The sequence below is a fragment of the Mycetomoellerius zeteki genome, unplaced genomic scaffold, assembly GCF_001594055.1.
Source record: "Mycetomoellerius zeteki isolate Tzet28-1 unplaced genomic scaffold, Tzet1.0 scaffold108, whole genome shotgun sequence".
Lineage (NCBI taxonomy): Eukaryota > Metazoa > Arthropoda > Insecta > Hymenoptera > Formicidae > Mycetomoellerius > Mycetomoellerius zeteki.
The window spans coordinates 467,753-488,011 of NW_017255996.1; the positions used below are offsets into that span (position 1 = coordinate 467,753).

The 20,259-nt window shown below is 35.7% G+C and overlaps 2 protein-coding genes across 11 annotated transcripts in view; one reads left to right on the forward strand and one right to left on the reverse strand.

Annotated features, from left to right (window-relative positions):
- rg (A kinase anchor protein rugose) overlaps window positions 1-20,259 on the reverse strand; it is a 365,249-nt gene that overhangs the window by 38,938 nt on the left and 306,052 nt on the right. The gene's annotated exons all lie outside the window — the stretch shown is intronic.
- LOC108725348 (protein mab-21) lies at window positions 1,971-4,009 on the forward strand. The gene has a single exon (XM_018452311.1). The coding sequence runs from the start codon at window positions 2,259-2,261 to the stop codon at window positions 3,354-3,356; it is 1,098 nt and encodes a 365-aa protein (XP_018307813.1). The 5' UTR covers window positions 1,971-2,258; the 3' UTR covers window positions 3,357-4,009.

The following is a 20,259-nucleotide window of genomic DNA, read 5'->3' on the forward strand; positions in this document are numbered from 1 at the left end:
TGTGATTTGTTATTCTTATTGATTAATATTTATAATCAGTTAGCAGTAAGCTTCCGACGGTAGTTTTGCTTATTGTTATATGTATATATGTGGTATACATACTTCTTTTATATTATTTAAATGATTTAAATGATATTTATTTTATAATCATATCATTATATGTATTATATATTTGAAACACATGAAATGTACATAACGAATAAACGCATTAATTTCTCTTCCACTAAACATTTATTTACTTTGGAAAAGGTTATCCTATCTTAAAATCTCTTTAAGAGATTATGAGATTACGAGATTCATTACGCTTTTTAATATTATTTAGGAAATTATATATATTTAAAAACATACATATATGTGTGTGTGTGTGTGTGTGTGTGTGTGTATGGAAGTTTTTAAATATATGTTATCTCACTAATTATATTTCGTATCAATAATTAAAATTATTTTTGCCACTATTTTATATAATCGTATAAAATACTACATTTTTGCTATATTAAACATTGCTTAACTTCACAAATTTATTTTTATGAAAATTGCTAAACGTAATTTGGTTCGTAAATTTCACGTTTCGTAACATGCAATACTAAAATATGATCGTATCTCTTCGCTAAACTTTCAATAGAGTAGTTTTTCTTTTACAGGAATACATTTTTCTTAATGTGTTGTATATCCGATTGTGATACGCATGTACTATACAATCATTATGCCGAATACTTATTTAATATGTATATATAGAAGCCTTGAACGACTCACTGGCAGCCGAAGCGAAGACTATCAACTTCATTACAAACCTACCTAGAATGTCACGTTCTTATCTTAATTTTATCCTTAACGTTCCGCATCTTCCTTTCCTGGTGATGACATTCGTTAACCGGTGCCATTCGCTTTTCTTGCTTTACTACGCGTTCGACCATTTCGAAATGCGTATGATAATTGTTATTGCACTCTAACACGAACAGTAAAGATTTCTGTTGACTGTAGAATCTCAAATTACATTTTTCACTACAAGAAATCGCAGTGTTTTTATCATTATAAGATAAATTAAGATGTTATACTATAAAATTATTTTGTACTTTTTAATTTTCTTTGAAGAATATATCTTCCTTTGTTTCAAATTTCATGAAGCGATACGGGAATAACGATTAGATAATACAATTGCTTCGTCAATGCTAGTAATGATTTTTTTTATTGCAATTGTTATTGCCATAAAAATTGTAATTATTCTCATTTTTTATAAATAAAAACATTAATTATTTTTCAATCGATTTGTCCGCATTTAAAAATAATTAAATTCATTTATGCTCTAAAAAAAGATATTTTTCGATCATTCTAATTCAATAAGTTGATTATAATAGTTGCTTTGTAATGTCAATGCTACAAAGATAAAAGAATTTGTTTGCATCTAAAAATATTTAAATTAATTTATGATTAAAAAAGAAGACATTTTTTGATAAATCTAACCCCATTAGCTGATCAAGAATAATTATTATAGTCCATTGACTTCCATTGCCAATCTTTTAAAGATAAAATATCTTTGACATATGAACAGGAATTCGAGGTAACTCTATCCGGTAGTACAGACACGGTTGTGGTCCACCATGTCGAAAATTTCGGAATAACTAAAGGGGCTGCAGAGGAGGTACCGTGCCCTCGTGGATGGGAAATAAAGTAAGCAATTCCTACATAATTCATGGAGAGGAAGAAGGGCTACCACGAGGGTTGCCTCGCGTTACCTTCGTTCCCCTATCGTGCACGTTACACATGAACGCAGGAGTATCTGTGCCGGATCGATCTTGTAGGTCTGGCACAGTTAACCACGCCCACAAAGCGTGGCAGACCTCCGATTGGCTAAAAAATCTTACCAGAAGGCGTAATCTGCCAGAAGAGGCGTGCCAGCAACGCTGTACGTTCGTGCTCGCCGCGGAGGATGGGTGACGCGGAGGAGGTAGACATCAGCGCAGTCGGCAATCTGCTCCTGCACGGAGACGCTCGTGATACCTCTTTCTCTCGCTTCGTTGGTGTCTCCAACGCGCAGTGCGTCCTGGCGACCACCAGGTGGAAAACAAATCTAACAAAGCCAAACGCCGGTTCACGAGTAACGAATATCGCGTTTTTCCACAATGTGGTAGATCACGCAAAGCGGCTCGATGACAACGCGAAGCAAAGAAAAAGGCTTGGATGGGAAGAAACGAGAATATAATGAACCGAAGAAGCTGAAAACTATATAATAACCATTCGTGGACTACAGGCGGTGCACGATGTTGGTACCGCCTGATATGATTTCGTCCCACTCCAGGATGGTCTATCAGTTCAACAAGTACTTCGGCGAACGGGTGATGAACAGAAAGAGTCAGGTGGCGAAGACCATCCAGGAAGTGTGTCGAGTCGTGCAGGATGTGCTAAAAGAGGTGGAGGTGCAGGAGCCGAGATTCATCTCGTCCTTGACGGATTACAACGGCCGGTTCGACGGCCTCGACGTTATCTCGCCGACGGAGTTCGAGATCATCATCTATCTGAATCAGATGGGCGTGTTGAACTTTGTGGATGACGGCACCCTGCCGGGCTGCGCCGTGCTAAAGCTCAGCGACGGACGCAAGAGATCCATGTCCCTCTGGGTGGAATTCATCACCGCGTCCGGTTACCTGTCAGCCAGGAAGATACGCTCGAGGTTTCAAACCCTAGTGGCGCAGGCCTGCGACAAGTGCACGTATCGAGATTCAGTGAAGATGATTGCCGACACGACCGAGGTGAAGCTGCGGATACGCGAGCGATATGTCGTACAGATTACGCCGGCTTTTAAGTGCGCTGGACTTTGGCCCAGGTCAGCCTCTCATTGGCCGATCGCACACATACCCTGGCCTCATCCGAACATCGTCGCCGAGGTGAAGGCGGAAGGTTTCGATATGCTCTCGAAAGAATGCATAGGCCTACAGGGCAAACAGTCCGCCATGGAAGGTGACGCTTGGGCGTTGTCGTTTATCGATGCGGAGAATCGATTGTTACAAGGCGCGAGTAGGAAGCGTTGCCTCAGTATACTGAAGACTCTCAGAGACCGGCATCTCGACTTACCAGGAAACCCGGTCAGCAGCTACCACATGAAAACCCTATTACTGTATGAGTGCGAGAAACACCCGCATGAGGCGGAATGGGACGAGGGTTGCCTGGCCGAGCGAATAAACGGCATATTTCTGCAACTAATCTCCTGCCTGCAATGTCGCAGATGCCCACATTATTTCCTACCGAATCTTGATCTGTTCAAGGGGAAATCGCCCAGTGGTCTGGAAAACGCCGCGAAGCAAGTGTGGAGACTCACCAGGGAGTTGCTGACGAACAGTCGCGCGCTGGAGAAACTGTAGTGATCGATACGGCTGTGGCTTGATCGTCGTATGATTCGTGAACTGATCTCGCAAATCTTATCACACGTTCCTATAACTGCAGCATCGGAAGATTTCGACGCGCGAGTAAGATACGTCTATATTAATGACCGTGCAAGGACCGTGCGAGAATCATCGTGGATTGGAAAATAGTGACGTGAGACAAACTCTCAGACTTAAGAAAAACTTTTGATTCTTGTCGTCATTCAACATACTGCCAAGTTATCGGGAAGATCTGTATTTTTCTGGATTTCGCAGATCTGAAGATCACCCATGTTAATCGATGTTCTCCGAAGATATTTAGTGTGTGCTATAAGAAGCAATCCTCACGAGATTTATTATGCGCGTATGTGATGTTTGGTGAACACGTGATTGACTCGCAGACGATCGAATTAGTGCCATAAATAATCTCTTCGACGTTAGAGACAAATTTCGTTTCTACTGTCGGCGCGAAATATAAAGTAAATATATTATATATTATATTCCGCAAGAAAATTATCATTCAATTCGTTGCAACGGCGGTTTGCAACGCTGTAACAATGCGCGTAAAACAACCTTTAACTAGTAGTACAAAAATCTTACTATCGAGCGAAAAATCTGTTGTTCTTCGCGATTAACTCTTTAAGATTTTTAAATACGACAATTATTTAAAGATAGAATTTTCAAATAACGAAAAGTATTTCTTATATCATTTTTTTTTAATCATTTTTAAATATGATACTTTTTATTTCAAAGTTCGTAATACGAATCTTTAAGTCTAAGACTGCAAACACTGCCATATCGACACTTAAAGAGTTGATGCGACTAATCAGTTTTAATAACGTTTTCTCAACATGCTGATTAGTATGTTCGTTCTGTAGTTTTTGTGATCGCGACTACGGTTAAAGGATTAATCTCTTAAGGGTTTCTCTCTTAAGTCCCTCGCGCAATCTCCACCGCCTATGTAAATAAAATTTGAAAGATATTTATTGAACTGTAACGAAATGTGAAATATAATACTATTTATATGGAAACCTGGTCGCGTCGGTTGATGACACATCATGCACACCCACTCCTTACCCCACAATGTATCGTTCAAAAAATCAGTCGTCGTAAATATCGTTGTACCCCGTTGATAGTCAACTGCGCGACGATCGTTAAACGTTTTGCTCGCGTTGAACGCGCAACGGAGTCAGAGCAGCAAGTTGAGTCTCGTAAATTTTACAGTCCCTCTCACACTTTTTTGTCGTTTGCGTCGCCAATGGGGATCGAGGTGAGGAGGAGACACTGGAGAACGCCATCCACACGCACCTTTTTTCGCGCTCCGACGCCTAGCGACGGCAAACGACCCGCCCGGTGTCTGATCGTTGCAAGAAAACGGAATATGTCGCCACGTTGACAGAAAAGTGAGACAAATAAAAATTAGTATTAGGGTTGCAGTATTCGAATTTTGAAAACTCTTAAAATACTACTTATAGTTTTAAAAAATACATGTAATTGAAAACATAACGTGGAAAAAAGTAAAGTTATGCATATTTACTATCTTAATTAAAACGTTGTTCCAATTCAGAACTTTTAGTATACGCGATGATTTTTCGATCCTGTACTACGTGTATTAGATTGATCCGGGTTAATCACTTTTCATTACTTTTACAAATATACAAAATTATTAAGTGATTCTTACATATAGTATATATATTTAAAAAATACTCGTAAAGTTGTATTTAAAAAAGAGAAGAATAGAGACCATTATTTAATCAGATGATCTTACTATTTCAAAGAGAAGAATGCACAGGACAAGTATGACCTAATCGTGTGTACTAAGAGTTAAAAATGATCTGCTGAAAAGTTGCTGTTTGTTGAAACTTAGAGATGTATCACTTTTTCTGTCAACGCGACTATATATTTAGCGTTTCCACATATTTTTATCGTGTGTGGCTTGGGATAATCTGTTTGTCGTTTTTTTTAAAGACCACTGATATGCCAAGGTTAAATGACTCACGACGTGCACTAAATACAAGTAGTAGAAGACCATTATGAAAAATTATTTATGAGTTTTATGACAATGATCGTATACGCGCGTAAAAATTACCGGTTATCTCCTCGTCGATTTCCCTTCGATATGGAACTATAATTATCATCGTCGTTTCTTTTTGTTCTTCAACTTAACTACCTTCCTTTTTGATAAGCTAATTGGGCCTTATCTCAATGTTTTACCACGAACTTATAGACGCGACGGCTCATGGCCTACGTAATAACTTGTGGCCAACCGGACGGGTTTTAAAGAGCTACTCCTGGCATGAAGAAGAGCACCGTCCTTGTATAGGAAGTGCAAGAAAAAGAAACGCATTTACTTGATAACCAAATGGCCTCTTGAGAATTATATTACGCGTCATTTAAGTGCTATAAGCGCAAGGATAAAGTCTTATTACAAATAAGATATTATTTCATAAAATATTATCTAGATATTACGGAACTGATTTTGCATGTTCGGTTGTTACATTAAACTTTTACTGCTTTACAATTAACAAGTTGGTTACATAATTAACAATAAATATGTCTATACTGTATCAAAAAAAGTGCAATATATTTTTTTCTAAGGAGACAACACGATAGTCAGAAATTTAATTAATTTTCTATCAAATAACACAAAAAGTCTCAATTTTCTTAAATAGATAACGTAATAACACAAGTAATGATATTAGCAATCTGAGCAGAAATAAACTCATTAGATTGCTAGCTAAACGGGCGATGATGGTTAACACGTAAAGCAATCATGCGAAACGTGGCTCGTGCAAGATCATTTACAATTAATGGATGTTACGGCACATTTCGAGCCAGCCGCCGCGCGAACACATGTTTCAAAGACACTTTACTCAAAGCCTAAACGGAAGTAACAAATGATTTCGCACGCGTAATAGATTTGAAACCGCGCGTCTGATGTAAAGACTCATCCCTGCTGGCATAAACGACCATACAACTGGCATTCATTCAAACAACAATTACTAATAACTGTGTTTATCGTACGTGCATCAGAGAAATTTCAAATATTCCCGTCTTTGCACGTAATCTTTGAGGATAACCTCTGTAAGTAATAAGATTTTCCGCCTCATACGAATAAATTTTTTTAGCGCGAACGTTGATCTCACAATCTGACGAATATCGATATCTGAATTAATCTGTTACATAGTACAAATTATATAGAGATTAAATTATATAGAGTATAAATCGCGTGAGATAGTCAATTAAAATAAAGTTACAAATCAGCGGTAATAAAACGTATATACGAGAATATAAAAAAATTATGCTTGAAGCTATTTTTGTACAGAAATATAAATCATGCAAGTTGTATAAATATAAATGAGAATATTATCAGTATCAAGATTTACCTTGATTTAGTATGTATGTAAGTACTTGCTTTTATTTTTTAATAATTGCAAAGATGATTAACAAATAAAAGTTAAATCCGCAATTAAACTAGTAAAGCAAGTAAAGCAAGTTACTCGCGCGAATTATTTGAAATTATCTTTCAAAAACATGGAAAGTTACATTACGTTAAGAAGATACGATTCGTTCGATAATATGTAAGGAAGTTGAATTTACATTGATAATAATTCCGCGTAAATCATTGAATTTATAATATGTAGCATGTTGTTAAAAAAAAAGTATTCGCAAATGGAAAGAAAGTTTTGTCGACGTACATATCTAAATGGATGCTAAAATACAGATCTGAAAATAATTTCGTTGGACCATCAAAGTAATTACCACAAAATAATTATGTAGAATGCTTAAGTATCAATAATGATACTGCAAAAAATTTTAACATTCAATAATCGGCGCGTAGTTTGTTTAAACTGAAAATTATAAAATTCATCATCATTCAAAAATATTATTAGACATCAAGACTCCTTTTGAATGAATACGACCTTTGTTAAACATTTTTCGGTCAATTTTTACTTACTAATGTTGAAAATAATTTTATTAGGTCATCAAAAAAATTGCATAAGAAACTGAAACATGACGAGCAATGCTGCAAAATATTTTGATATTCTAACAACCTGGAACGCTTGTAATTATTTTAATACTTTGACACAATTATTTTCAGAGTTATATCTAGCTAAATTTTTAAATATTTTAGCAAAATCGTTTTTTCTGTATAATATACCCTATAATATATTTTTTTATTCGTACGGAAAAATTAATTTCTTTTACGAGTTACATATTATGACTTTGTTCGATATCCTGTGTCGGTATCCAATTACATATAATGACTTTATTCGATATCTTGTGTTAGAGAATTCATTTCAAATAATCAAATCGAGTACACAGAGTAGAAATAAAAATTTCGCTGTTACTATTAGATTTACTTTACGTTTCATAGCAACGAATAATAAAACGCTTCATACGAATACTTTGTGCAACATAATGTTTTTAAATTTCAGATAACACGTGCTAGTTTGCACATCGTAACTTCGCGAAGTGGCTACAATTCGACCCGAATGCGCAATGACTTGTATGAACAAATTTACATGCTTATCGGTTTATCACCGTAACTTTCAAGGCGTCTGACAGGCGATCGCTTCGTAAACCGTAAGAACAACAAAAAAGTTATAACTGATTAGAAACGAAGTAATTACAATAAATTATTATTCATAACGACAAACATAATCATTAGGCTTACTGATGGCGTGATAATACGCTGTCAATTAAATATGTAAGTCTATTAATAATATTATTCTCACATTAGAAAAAGAGTCTGGCTACATTAATTGAAATTGGAAATGGACAAATCCGGAATTTTCTGGTTAAATCTATTATAATTCCAGTTGAAATAACTGGAATTCTGATTAACACGATTAGAATTTTCTGGTTTGTCCAGTTTCAACGAAAAACTTTTCTCAATGCAGAATATTGATCATGCACTATTTTTCAGTTCAATCACTGCCTGCCAACAATATGTCGGCTAAGAATTTATTCTCATTTAACATATGCCCATTTAACATAAGTGATCAGCAATGTCTAATGCAGGATAGGTATTTTGTGATCAACAAGGATATTTTCTCATTTTAATGACAAAATACAACTTAAGAGCAAGAATTTTCTAACACACTGATTATATAGAAAATTTAGGTAAAATAAGTTAGTTTTCCCATACAATGTAGCTTGTAATGTAGTGAACAAAAGATGTTATAGACACAAGACTCAATAATGTTTTTAAGTTTTTAAATTATGATGTACCAAAGGTGTAAAATTTGTGTTCACAAAGTTTTGATATATATGTACAATTAGTCGGCCCTACACTAATTGAAAAATGATCAACACAAATAAGTGAGAAAGACCATATTCAGACAAAGCGGATCTTGATGCTTAATGATACTAAATTAAAATTATACAATGTAAAATTGTAAGATTCACGAAAGAGTTCTTTAAATTTTATTTTGTACCTTATGTTATATTAAGAAAGATAACATTTTGCATTCTTCCCCATCATTTACGAAATGGATGATCGTTTTAAGTATTGCGTGCGGAAAAGATCTGTAAGAAGATAGAAGTAACGAGAGGAAAGAGATCTGGTTGCAACATGCAAACGACTTTAGCCGTTCTTTTCCTTTTTTTCTTACGGTTCTGTAAGGAAGAGAGCGAGGACGTTTTATCATCGGTCCCTCGAATTCGGCGCGGATCGCACAGGACGAGACAAAGGCAGGAATCCGCGAAAGCGGACATTGTAATTGGCGAAGGGACAGGAAGAGAATGGCGACGGGCAGGGGTGGAAGGAGGAACACACAGAAAGGATCACGAAGGAATCGAAGACGCGTAGGCCGTGGATTCGTGATCTTCACTCCACGCCCGCGCGTGAGCGCTTGGTACACGAGAGTCGGCACCGGTCCGGCTCTCCTTCGGGGTGATCCCGGTTGGTCTCCTCGACCGGCACGGACCTCTCCCGCTATAAAACGTCCAGATAAAGCCGCGATGTTTATATGCAGGATCGCAAGGAGAAGAGAGAGGAGTGCCTTGAAGAAGGAGAGATATACCTGCCGACCGCGCGCGCCGACAAAATAATAAGACAAAAGACGCCGGGGGTGGACGATGGTGAAGCGAGGGGAGGAAACGAGCTGCGATCAGGTAAGAATGAGAGGAGGAAGAAAGAACGAAGAGGAAACGCGCGAACGCTGGAGAGATAGGTTCGTGCGACCGGGAAGGATGAGGAAAGAGAGCTGTATTGCAGACACAGTGGATGCTGCGGCACACGAAAGACAAGGGGGGAGGGAAGGCAAAGGGTGTAGAGGCGACCAGAAAAGAAGGAAACCGGACAGGAATGCACGGACGAATGCGTCGTGTTACGGCTACCCGACCGCGACGCTTATCTCACGAGAGAGTGAGTGAGCTCTCATTAGAATCTCCTCTCTGCCTAGCTCAACCGGCTGTAAAGATTCGTGGACGACGATCCTTGTCACGCCGATATACCGAGACTGGAATGGGATTACTGTACATTATACATCCGTAATTTACGTTTATCGGAATGCGAATAGTCGAACGCCACGCGATCGACGTGTCTCTCGACGATTTCCATAGAGAAGGTAACGAGCGTTCGAGAGATCGCGAAGTACCTTTTATTCTTCATGATTATGTGAGACACAAGACTTTCTAGATCTCTCAAGAAATAAACATTATGCAGCAGATATGTTAATCCTCCAGAGCTGATATTAAAATCTGTAATACATTATTGACGCTGATGGGGTCCTATATGTGTAGGACTCATTTATATTATTTAAATTAATTAGTGTTAAAGAATCAAAATAACATAAAAATGAATACTAAGTATATTTTAATAAGAATAATCTAAATTTCCAACATAAAGAAAATTGATTTATTTGACAAAGAAATTTATAATTGATTGAATCCGATAGATTCACCATCAGTTTCGGAGGGTTAATAACAGAATCCATCTTTATTTTATCGATTGAAGAGAAGTTTATACCTTTCTTTTGAAGATAATAGCAACCGATTAAATTTTCATCGTAAAAGAATTCATTTAAAATTATCTGACAATTATATGTTTGCGAATTTTGGTCCGCTTCAGTTACATCTTGTACATAAATCTTTCAGAAAAATGAAAGCCTTAAACGGTTACGCTGGATTTTATATCATATTCAATCCTGCAAACTGCGCACCGAATTCAATATTCATTTCTTGAAACGTAATCGTTCCTAACAAAACTAGAATAGTAACATCACAAATTAAAATCTTTTATACTTATATAATTTCTTTCAACGACACCGAAAATTTTAATTCATGAGAGACGGATATATCCGTGTATATTTTATATCTGAACCTTCAAAGCCCGAGCGCTTATATGTCAGGTCGAATTTTGGGCAACTCATCATGCTCTCGCTGTGTCTCAATTTTATTAGGCCCTCGACCGTGCGTTCCTTCCAAAAAAAGAGGAGAAAAGCGTCTAACCTACCGGTAACGCGATACCGTCCGTCAAATTTTTTCCTCTCTTTATGCACGCGTGAGTTTGTAAGACACCACGAAAACTGCTGCGGTGGAAGCACCGAAACGATTGTAAAAATAACACGGGAACGTTAGTTGACCCCGTCCAAATTGCGCTCGCAAATCGTGTCGGTAAAAAAATGTAAATATCACTTTCGGTATCGTCAAGTATTTTTCTGCATTCAATAAATTGTGGATAACCGCATAATTTACACCGCGGAGAGACCAAAAGAAAATCTTTTACAATAAATAGTCCGAATTTATGGAAATTATCATCCGATATCTGTCAGTAATACGTACTGTCACTAATACGTACGAATAGCTGTCGGTCTCTATGTATTCACATTTAATATTCGTCGAAATTGTTTGTAAATTCAGAGATTCAGCGAAAGAACCCATTAACACCGCGTTATAATAAATTCGAATCTTGGAGTATTTAGATTTATAGAACTGGCTATGCGCGTGCACGTGTTTAATAAAAGAATACTGTATTTTTGTACTTTGCTAATTCACGAACTGAAGAAGACTGTGAGTATGAAACATTTTCAATGTTATTGCAAATAACTATTTTTGGATTTTTTATGAATAAATTATAAATATAACTGTCTAGCTCATAATATGTAACAACAATAAATAAAAGTAAATAATCATGAACGAACAGTAATTTTTTTAAAGAAAGGTAATAAGATTTAATTTATTATTCAGTATAATTACAATAAAAGTGTACGAGTTTCAAATTCATAGTTGTCTTCAACAGTGTTCCGAGGAAACGTATCAAACAAGAAACAATCATATAATAGATACATAAATTCAATGATTAATAATTAAAGCTATACGGATAAATTAAAGTTAGGACAAAGTCATATAAAAAATGAATACATTATCTTTGAATTTATTGTAACATCTTTGTTATGCTCATTTCTTTGATCATTGTGATAATATTGGTGATCATACGTTCGATTTATTGCTTTGTATCTATATTATGTTGTGTATATTATATTATGTATCTATATTATGTTGTAATATAATGCGAGCTTGACTGCTTTATATATTTTAATAAAAGAATGTTAAAAACAAAAATACCTCAATTACTTCTGTATATTATTATTTTTTTTAATGTTTACTTCTATCAGAAATTTGTACATATGTACATAGCGCTTGTTTATTTTGTCAGACGATCAAAAGAAACTCGTGACGACCTGTTTTGTGATGAAGGTAATCTCGATTGCGATGAGATTATTCTTCGTTTTGGGTCGCATGTGCGCTCTTGTATCCGTGGTACTCATCCCCGTAACTTAAGAGTACTTACTACCGGCATTATCCTACGAGTTACAGCTTTATGAGCAAAACCACTTAGTGTATCGCGACCGTTTCGACTAGGGTCATTGCGTGCTGACCTGCAACATTGATGAGGACGAGGGAAGCAACGCGCGCCTTGAATGTGCGTCGGAACGTTGTCGGCACGCGAGATTGCTGCGAAGGGTAGCGTTTCGTGCAACGTGGAATCGAGTTAGCATCTGACACGCTCTGAAAAGCTTACGTTAATCTTCGTGTATATAATCCTTCCGGAAAAAATTTTCTCCTGTCATTGCACGATTTTATAAATGATTGACGAACATAGAGTTGCGTTTTGTACTATTTGGAACATTAAGATTTATTTGGAAGAATTACACAGTAAAAAATATTTTGTATTGTGTTGAAATTGATTCTTATTAAAATTTTTGTATTGAATTTTTAATATCCAAGTGTTAATTTAACATAATGTGATTATTTAACATAATGTATTATTAGAATATTTGTATTAAATTAATATTTAACATTTCTTAGTGTTTAAATAATACAATTTATGAGTAAGTGATCAAATAGCATAAAAATAATGTTTATTCGTCGCCTCGAGTATGACGTTGTTCCTCTATGCCGATTATTGCGAAGAATATTACTAAGGCCTCGGTGGTCTAATGGCTCAGGACGCTCGTACGGAATACAAGAGATCCGGGTTCGACTCCCGGCCGAGGTAATATTTTTCGCAATAAGTTTAATTAATTTTTCAGCATATTAATATCTTTGAAATATGATGCCTGATTGAGCATCGAAATTATTAGAATTTTAATTTAATTCGCGAAATTACTACAGTGGTTTATTGTGTTTAGTCCGGAAATATTTCGGTGTACAGTTCGTTAGACTACAATTGTGGTATATATGTCAAGTACATATATATCATATTAGTGATTCAAGATTGATTTATTTAAGGCGTTTTAAGATCTAGCTTCGACCGTATAGAGCTCTTATTTATTGGTTGTGTCTCTCACATACGTGGTCTAAAAAATGATATTATTAAAAATAATGCGCACCGAAAATGCGTAACTCTCTATACATATCGATTATTGCGAAGTATGTTGCTAAAGTCTCGGTAGTCTAAAGGCTTAGGACGCTCGCATGGAATGCAAGAGATCCGGGTTCGACTCCCGGCCGAGGCATTATTTTTCGCAATAAGTTTAATTACAGTTTTTAAGTTGGGAAATTTGGGGGGATTATTAATATTTCAGATTTGATTGCGTTGAAAGTCCGACAACCATATCGGCACGCAATTATAATGTCTGAAATTAATTCATTTAAAATGAATTTAGAATAGTTCAACATTTTAATGTTCAGACCGTTATTGGCGCTTCTTAGTTTAAAGTAATGTAAAAATAATGTATTTCCAAATGTAAATTCTAAAATAAATTAATAAAATGTGTTAAATATTAAAATACATATTGTATCAGTGATACATCTTTTATATTAATTTTTTAACATATTTGTGTTACTTTCTAACACATTCATCTTATGTCAATTCTCCGCAACATGAATTTTAACTCTTCTATTAGCAATAAGGATCTTTGAGAAACAAAACAATTTTATTGTTCTGAATTAAGTACAAATCCGAAAAAATTCTGATATACTCGTCGAAGTTTTAACGAGTTTTAACGAGTTTTACTATTATAAAAATTGTGAATTTGTTTTACTTATTTTTAACAGATTTAAATTTATCTATCAAAATTCACAATCAAAATATGAATGATACTTATAAAGACTTAAATTTGAATTTTTAATATCCAAGTGTTAATTTAACAGGCGAAGGATTAAATTTACAAAAATTTGAGTGGATCGTTTGAAACGTTAAATTTGACACAAATTTTCCAGCTGTGTATAAAATATTCGTATATAAGAATCTAACCAATTTCAAAACTAAAGATCATACAAGATCGTCAAGATATCGGCGAAGAGCCGACGATCGACTGTTAAAATCCACGTCCACGCTACCACAACTGCGCGCAATATTATGCCCGGTTGCAAACACAGCGAAAAACATACAATCATACACGGGAACACGACGAGAGACGTGCATCTGGCATAAGTAGCTCGATATTAACGTGAAAGATAAGCAAAACGATCGCAAGAGGTATATCGAGGGTTAATAAGATAAGCTAAGCCGTTAGGTAATCTCTCTTTTATGAAGTTCAATGCGAGGTGTTATCGCGGTGGTAATAACCACACCACTTTACGTACAGGTTTAACGAGCATCGGTTACCGACACGACGAAGTTTACTGGACGGTAAGACTACAAAGTAAATGCGTTAAATGATCTTTTTACGGTCCACATTAGATATGTCAGCTCATCCGCTATTCCCGCAAACACATCTCGCCGGCGGTTCGCGATAAGCACATACCGAATTCGTTCGTCGATAGACGTGCTCTTTATTGCCCTGAGGAATGCAAAATTAATGGGATTTTTCAATAAGATCCGAGCACGAAACAGGTCTCATTTTATGGCCGCTCCATTCCGAATGGTGCAGATAACGACGTCGAGTGGGTGAGAAAAGTGTCCCGGGCATCCGGTGATCTGGTTAACGTCCTAATGAAAGAGAAAGAAAGACAACCACCCGGTCGAGTGTAAGAGACGTCTGATGCATGCAGAGGCGGCAAGCTTTGTTCTACGAGAAGTCGCTTCTTCTTTGGATACCAAGTCTCCTCCCTGCTGTACGCACCGTCCGAAACCTATTAGGTCCCGAGACGCGTTTTACTAAATCAAATGGGAATGTGGAGAGCGCGAAAGCCCCCGAACGTAAACTGACTTTAAATTTCAAAGTGGTAACTTTGTTGTGATCTTTCGAAAGAGACATATGCGCTATTAAGTGCTGCTACTTCCGGAAAAAACGCAAGCGTTTTTTCTTTTCTTTGTACGAAGAAAACGTGAAAATTAGCATCAGTCGAATCAATAACTTTACAGAATTAGTTTTTAACTCTCTATCGGCCATGTGGAATTTTACATTTTCTGTCAACAATATGAGTCAATGAAGATTTTTATATTGTTTGGAAGGTAAAAATCTAACAAAATTGTTGCATACTTGTGAAAGTTTAACAACAAATTTTTTATTATTATAGAATTGTATTTTACTTCTTTTTTTTATAGATTTAAAAAATTCCGCTCATGTTTTTATATTTGGGTCATTCGCGTATAAAGATGAGTCAAATTGCAGAGCATAAAGAGTAAAAAAAAACTACATAAGCGCCAACAGCTAAAACAGCTGCGGATTAAGATCTCATCAATGTGATGAGGTATATACGTATTAATTTTGCAATTTATGCTTGCAAGATGCTTTTAATCAACTGACGGATTTATTATGTAATTAAAAATATTTCTAGATCTTTCTTTATTCATCTTCCTCCCCATAAAATTGATTTTTATATCCAAGATACCTCCTTGCTGTTACACAGGGTGACATACATATATAAAAATTGTGCCCGTACTGTAGATTGCTGTGCCCACATCGTGTCACTCATTTGATATCTGGAATACGCCAAACATCTTCCTAAAGACATAAGGATGCCTTTTAAGGATGTTAATAACATAATGTACTTCTTAGCTATATGATAACTCTAATAATGAACTATTGAACGAGTAAAACAACACTTTTAAAAGACTGTAACTGCAGCTTTCTGTAGAGAGGTTTGAGGATCTAAAAATACTTAATTTTTAATATCTCTGTTATTATCTACAAAATATATAATTAATAATTATATACTCGACTGATTCAAAATCGAGCAAAGTTCTCTATCTACCAGAATTCAAAATATTGCAGGGAAAGAACGGTTTTGCTAAAATTTTGTTTCGACCATCAAAATAATTATGTAGGACGCTCAAATTGGTTGCTAGAACGTCAAAATTTTTTACAACATTGATCTTCACAGATTTGAGATTTTTAATTATTATGATAAACCAACAAATGTTATTTTTAGGTCTAGCTAAATTTTTAAATACTTTAACAAAATCGTTTTTTCCATGCGATTACGACTTTTCAAAATCCAACTTGGCCAGCAGAGAGTTAAATTCTGACGTTTGTTAGAATGCTGAATTTTTAACGCGATCTCTTAAAATATTTTAGAAATTTTTCGTACTGGATATTAACCACCGAGCATCACCTATTAAATTTGTAAAGAAACACCGAAAAAGAATCGCAAATTACTTCGCCACGTGGCACTGTAATTTTTCGGAGAACGCAATTCCATAAAAACTTGGAGGAACTTTCGCGATCGTTATATTTCACAAGTAGATTTTTGTAACTCTTGTGGCAAATTGATACAAATGATCGCCACCTCGGCGGTACTCAATCTGATAAAACGCCCAGAGACAAAATGTTATGATAGCTAGCGTGCGCAACGAGAAAAGTTTTATCGCACTCGGGATACCCCATCAGTAAACCAAGCTTTTACACGAGATTAAAAGATAAATAATTCCGCAAAACGGGGAATATTCATAACATCCCCGGTTGTTATATTCGCGACGTTAATAGACGTTGTGCGAAAATATTTTGTGCCTTTATCTCTAATTCAAGGCGAAGAAATTTAATTGTCCTCCCCGGACTACTGCGACCTTAGTAATAGCGTTAATACTGAAAGGGGTAAAGAGAACGGTCTAAGTGCACACGTGACACAATCTATCACCGCAATAAATTAATCTCTTTTAACTCATGTCGCATTAAATCTATTTCTTTTTCGATTACGCATTCTTCATCACATTTTAACACGGACAGAGCGAATTTGCTAAAATATTTAAAATTTAACTAGATACAGAGAAATCAGAAAATAATTTTATTAATCTATTAAAATTATTATGTAGGACTTATAAGATGCTTAAGTATAATGAGCATAATACTATAAATATTTTAACATTTTAGCAACCAATGTGAGTGTCCTACATAATTATTTTGATAGTTTAACAAATTTATTTTCTAATCCATATTTAACTAAATTTTTTAATATTCTAATAAACCGCTTCTTTCTTAATATATATTAATCAAGATTAACTTTTGGTTTGTTTTTTATTAGTTATATCATACTAGTAATACGCTGTAAAAAGATTTATTTATTTAATGGTATAGACCTAATGTTCAATATTATTTTGTTTAAAAAGTAATAGTAATTAATTACGTAATGCAACTCGACGCTTGGCTAAATGACGCGTATTATTTTTTCTCGATAAAATCCGTGACAACCTGTCGCATTTGAACGAATCGAAATGCATCACGTCAAATCGGCGCGAATCAGAATTCGATTAGTTTCGGGGGTGGCGTCGACCCCTGTGTGCCTGTACGAGCGGAGATTTATGTTTGTAAAGTACGTCCTGCACGTTGACGTGTGGAGGGGACGTTCCGGTGGAGTGCGGGCGGGAATAATCGGCAGTCATCCGGCTTTTCCCGGGGGAGGCTCAGCCGAGTTTATGGGAACGCCGCCGAGAGGAAGGAGAAACAGCGTTACGAACATCACTCTATTTCTGGACAGGGGAGTGCCGCGGGATGAGAGAGGCGGAGGGCCCGCAGGATTGATGCATCCTTTCGCTTGAATTATCGCCACGAGTCCTACAACTTCCCATCCCTCTCCTGCCCCTTTTCCTACTTTTTTTCCGCCCTTTTCCTAGTCCTTTTCGCGCCTGCTCTCCCAACCACTATCGCTCTCTAACAACTTCAAGTGTATCGTCTGTTTACACTCGTATCTTCAAAGACGACAACTGCCGAACCATTTTACAAAGCACCCTGTATGCAAGAACTTCTTGAGCGCTTTGAGTGTCGGTTATAACTACGTAACATGCACGGCTGTTTATACGTGCACCTAATGCCATATCATTAAACACCTCGTTTTGCGATAATTAATACTCACCGATAACCGCAGAACAGGGCTCGAGTTACATATCGTTGTATAATATGTCTGTGTACTCACCTGCAAGCAAAAAGATAATAAATTTTAGAGAATAGGTTACAGAATACTCAATTATTTACGCTGTCGATTAAACTAATTACTAAAATATTTGTTTAAAATATTCGCCCAAGTGTGTTTCGATACATTGAGAGAGGTGTTCGGTATTTATGACTATAATATATGGTATAATATATGACGATAATTGTATGGTAAAATAATTATGACTAAGAGACTCCATTTTTATAATTATTATTGCTATAATGTTAATAATAATTATATTTATAATTGTACAAAAAGTATATATAGTTAGTACCAGCAATGACTAGATATAAATTATAGTTAAAATATGATAATTACAAACAATTTTTGATCTTTAATTTTTAGGTTCAAGTCTAAGTTTCAAGGCAGCATTATCGTTGATATCTTAATATTGTTTGTACAACCTCATATAATGTCTTATTTTTCCGATGTGTTCACTTGTTTTTAAATATACATACATCAATAAAGTTATTATTTTTTTTCTTTCAGTACAGTTCTAAATTTTTCATCTCAAAAATGCTTCTCGTGTGTCGCTTATAAAAATTATCTTTCCTATAAGACTCCGTCTTTCAACGCGTATTATCTTTCATTAATCTTTTCGTGTGTAACTGGTAAAAATAAACTTTACAATCGCAATGAAAGAAAGATTCGTATTCGTTTTTCGTTCGCGCGTTTTGCAACACCGTGAATACTAAATAGACCGTAGTGCCAGTCCGGTTTATAAACGTTCGTCGAGGAAAATAATAGTCACGAAGAATGCGACGGAGTGACCAGTAGTCGCTCACGTACGTGACGACATTAACAAGTTAATGCTTCTCTGCAACTAATTTAAATAGTCCGGCTTTTGACTTCGTAAACGCTCACTAACAAAATTCTATATTTCACTAACCTCTTTCATTCTGTAATCTATTGTAAAACAATTCTAACAATTTATTTCCAATTTGTTACGATAATTTTTTTTTAATTTACTTTAATAAGGTATCATCTATAAAACTGACGCGAATTATAAGAAGATAAATATACGTGATTGTTTTCTTGACTGTTGATTGTTAACGTGAACAATAATTAAATAAACGGTTATTCTTCTCAACCAGTTATTATCTGCAAGATTAATTTGTTTCAAAGACTAGTATGCAATAAAAATTCGACCATAGGGTAGAATCTAAATCAGTGTATATATATTATAAAAATATTAGTATTGTGTGTTCTTCGAGAAGTAGGCGGTTCACGGCGAGACAACCTCGGGCGACAGAAGATTAAATCGATGTCGATTTCTATCTAACGTGAGAGAGAAAGAGAAGAAATTTTGTCTTATTATCTAATTAAATAAATTAATCTCTTTGTGTTCTGTTAGTTGTTCTACTAGAATTTAATTACATAATTATTAATTATTCTTAAAATTTTTGAACTCTTTCTCTATACATATACACCTCTAATACATGTCAAGGAAATGCAGTTTGCTATTATCGCGATCAGAATCATATGAATGCTAACATTTTACAAATATTTTTCGCTATTATGTGACGTCCGTCGACAAGCTGCCAACAATTAATCCGGACGAACAACAATACGTAGAACAGCGCCGTAATCCTATACCTAAAGACCCCCATGCATAGAAAGCAAACGGGATGGAGGAAGCGAGCAGCTAGGCCTGATCTGGTATCATATTTCGTGTTATTCAAATACCAACAATGCCATTAAAGGATTTCTCTGGTAATCCTTTCCTCGCAGTTGGCAAGAGAGGAGCCAATGCTGCACGACGAGAGCACCGAATAGCACAATGCGCGTCGGACAATCTTCTCTGGGATAAACGGACGCGAAACAGCCGCGGGACTAGGCCTATCTACGAGCTTTGTTCTTGCCGATCAGCCGAGATTCCTCTAGCTTTACCAACATGTTTTCTTCATCGTGAGACATCGCGAGATTCTAAAGAAAACCCGGGGTTTTCGATATTGATTTAAATTGCGATATCGAACATTATATTTAAAACATCAAAGATAAAACAGAGTACAAGATCATAAGTACATTATATTATTCATTACGCATTCTTTTAAACAGTAGAGAATTGGTATTTTATTTTTAATATAAAATATTAATATTAATATTAATATATAATCAATAATAAGATTGAAAGACC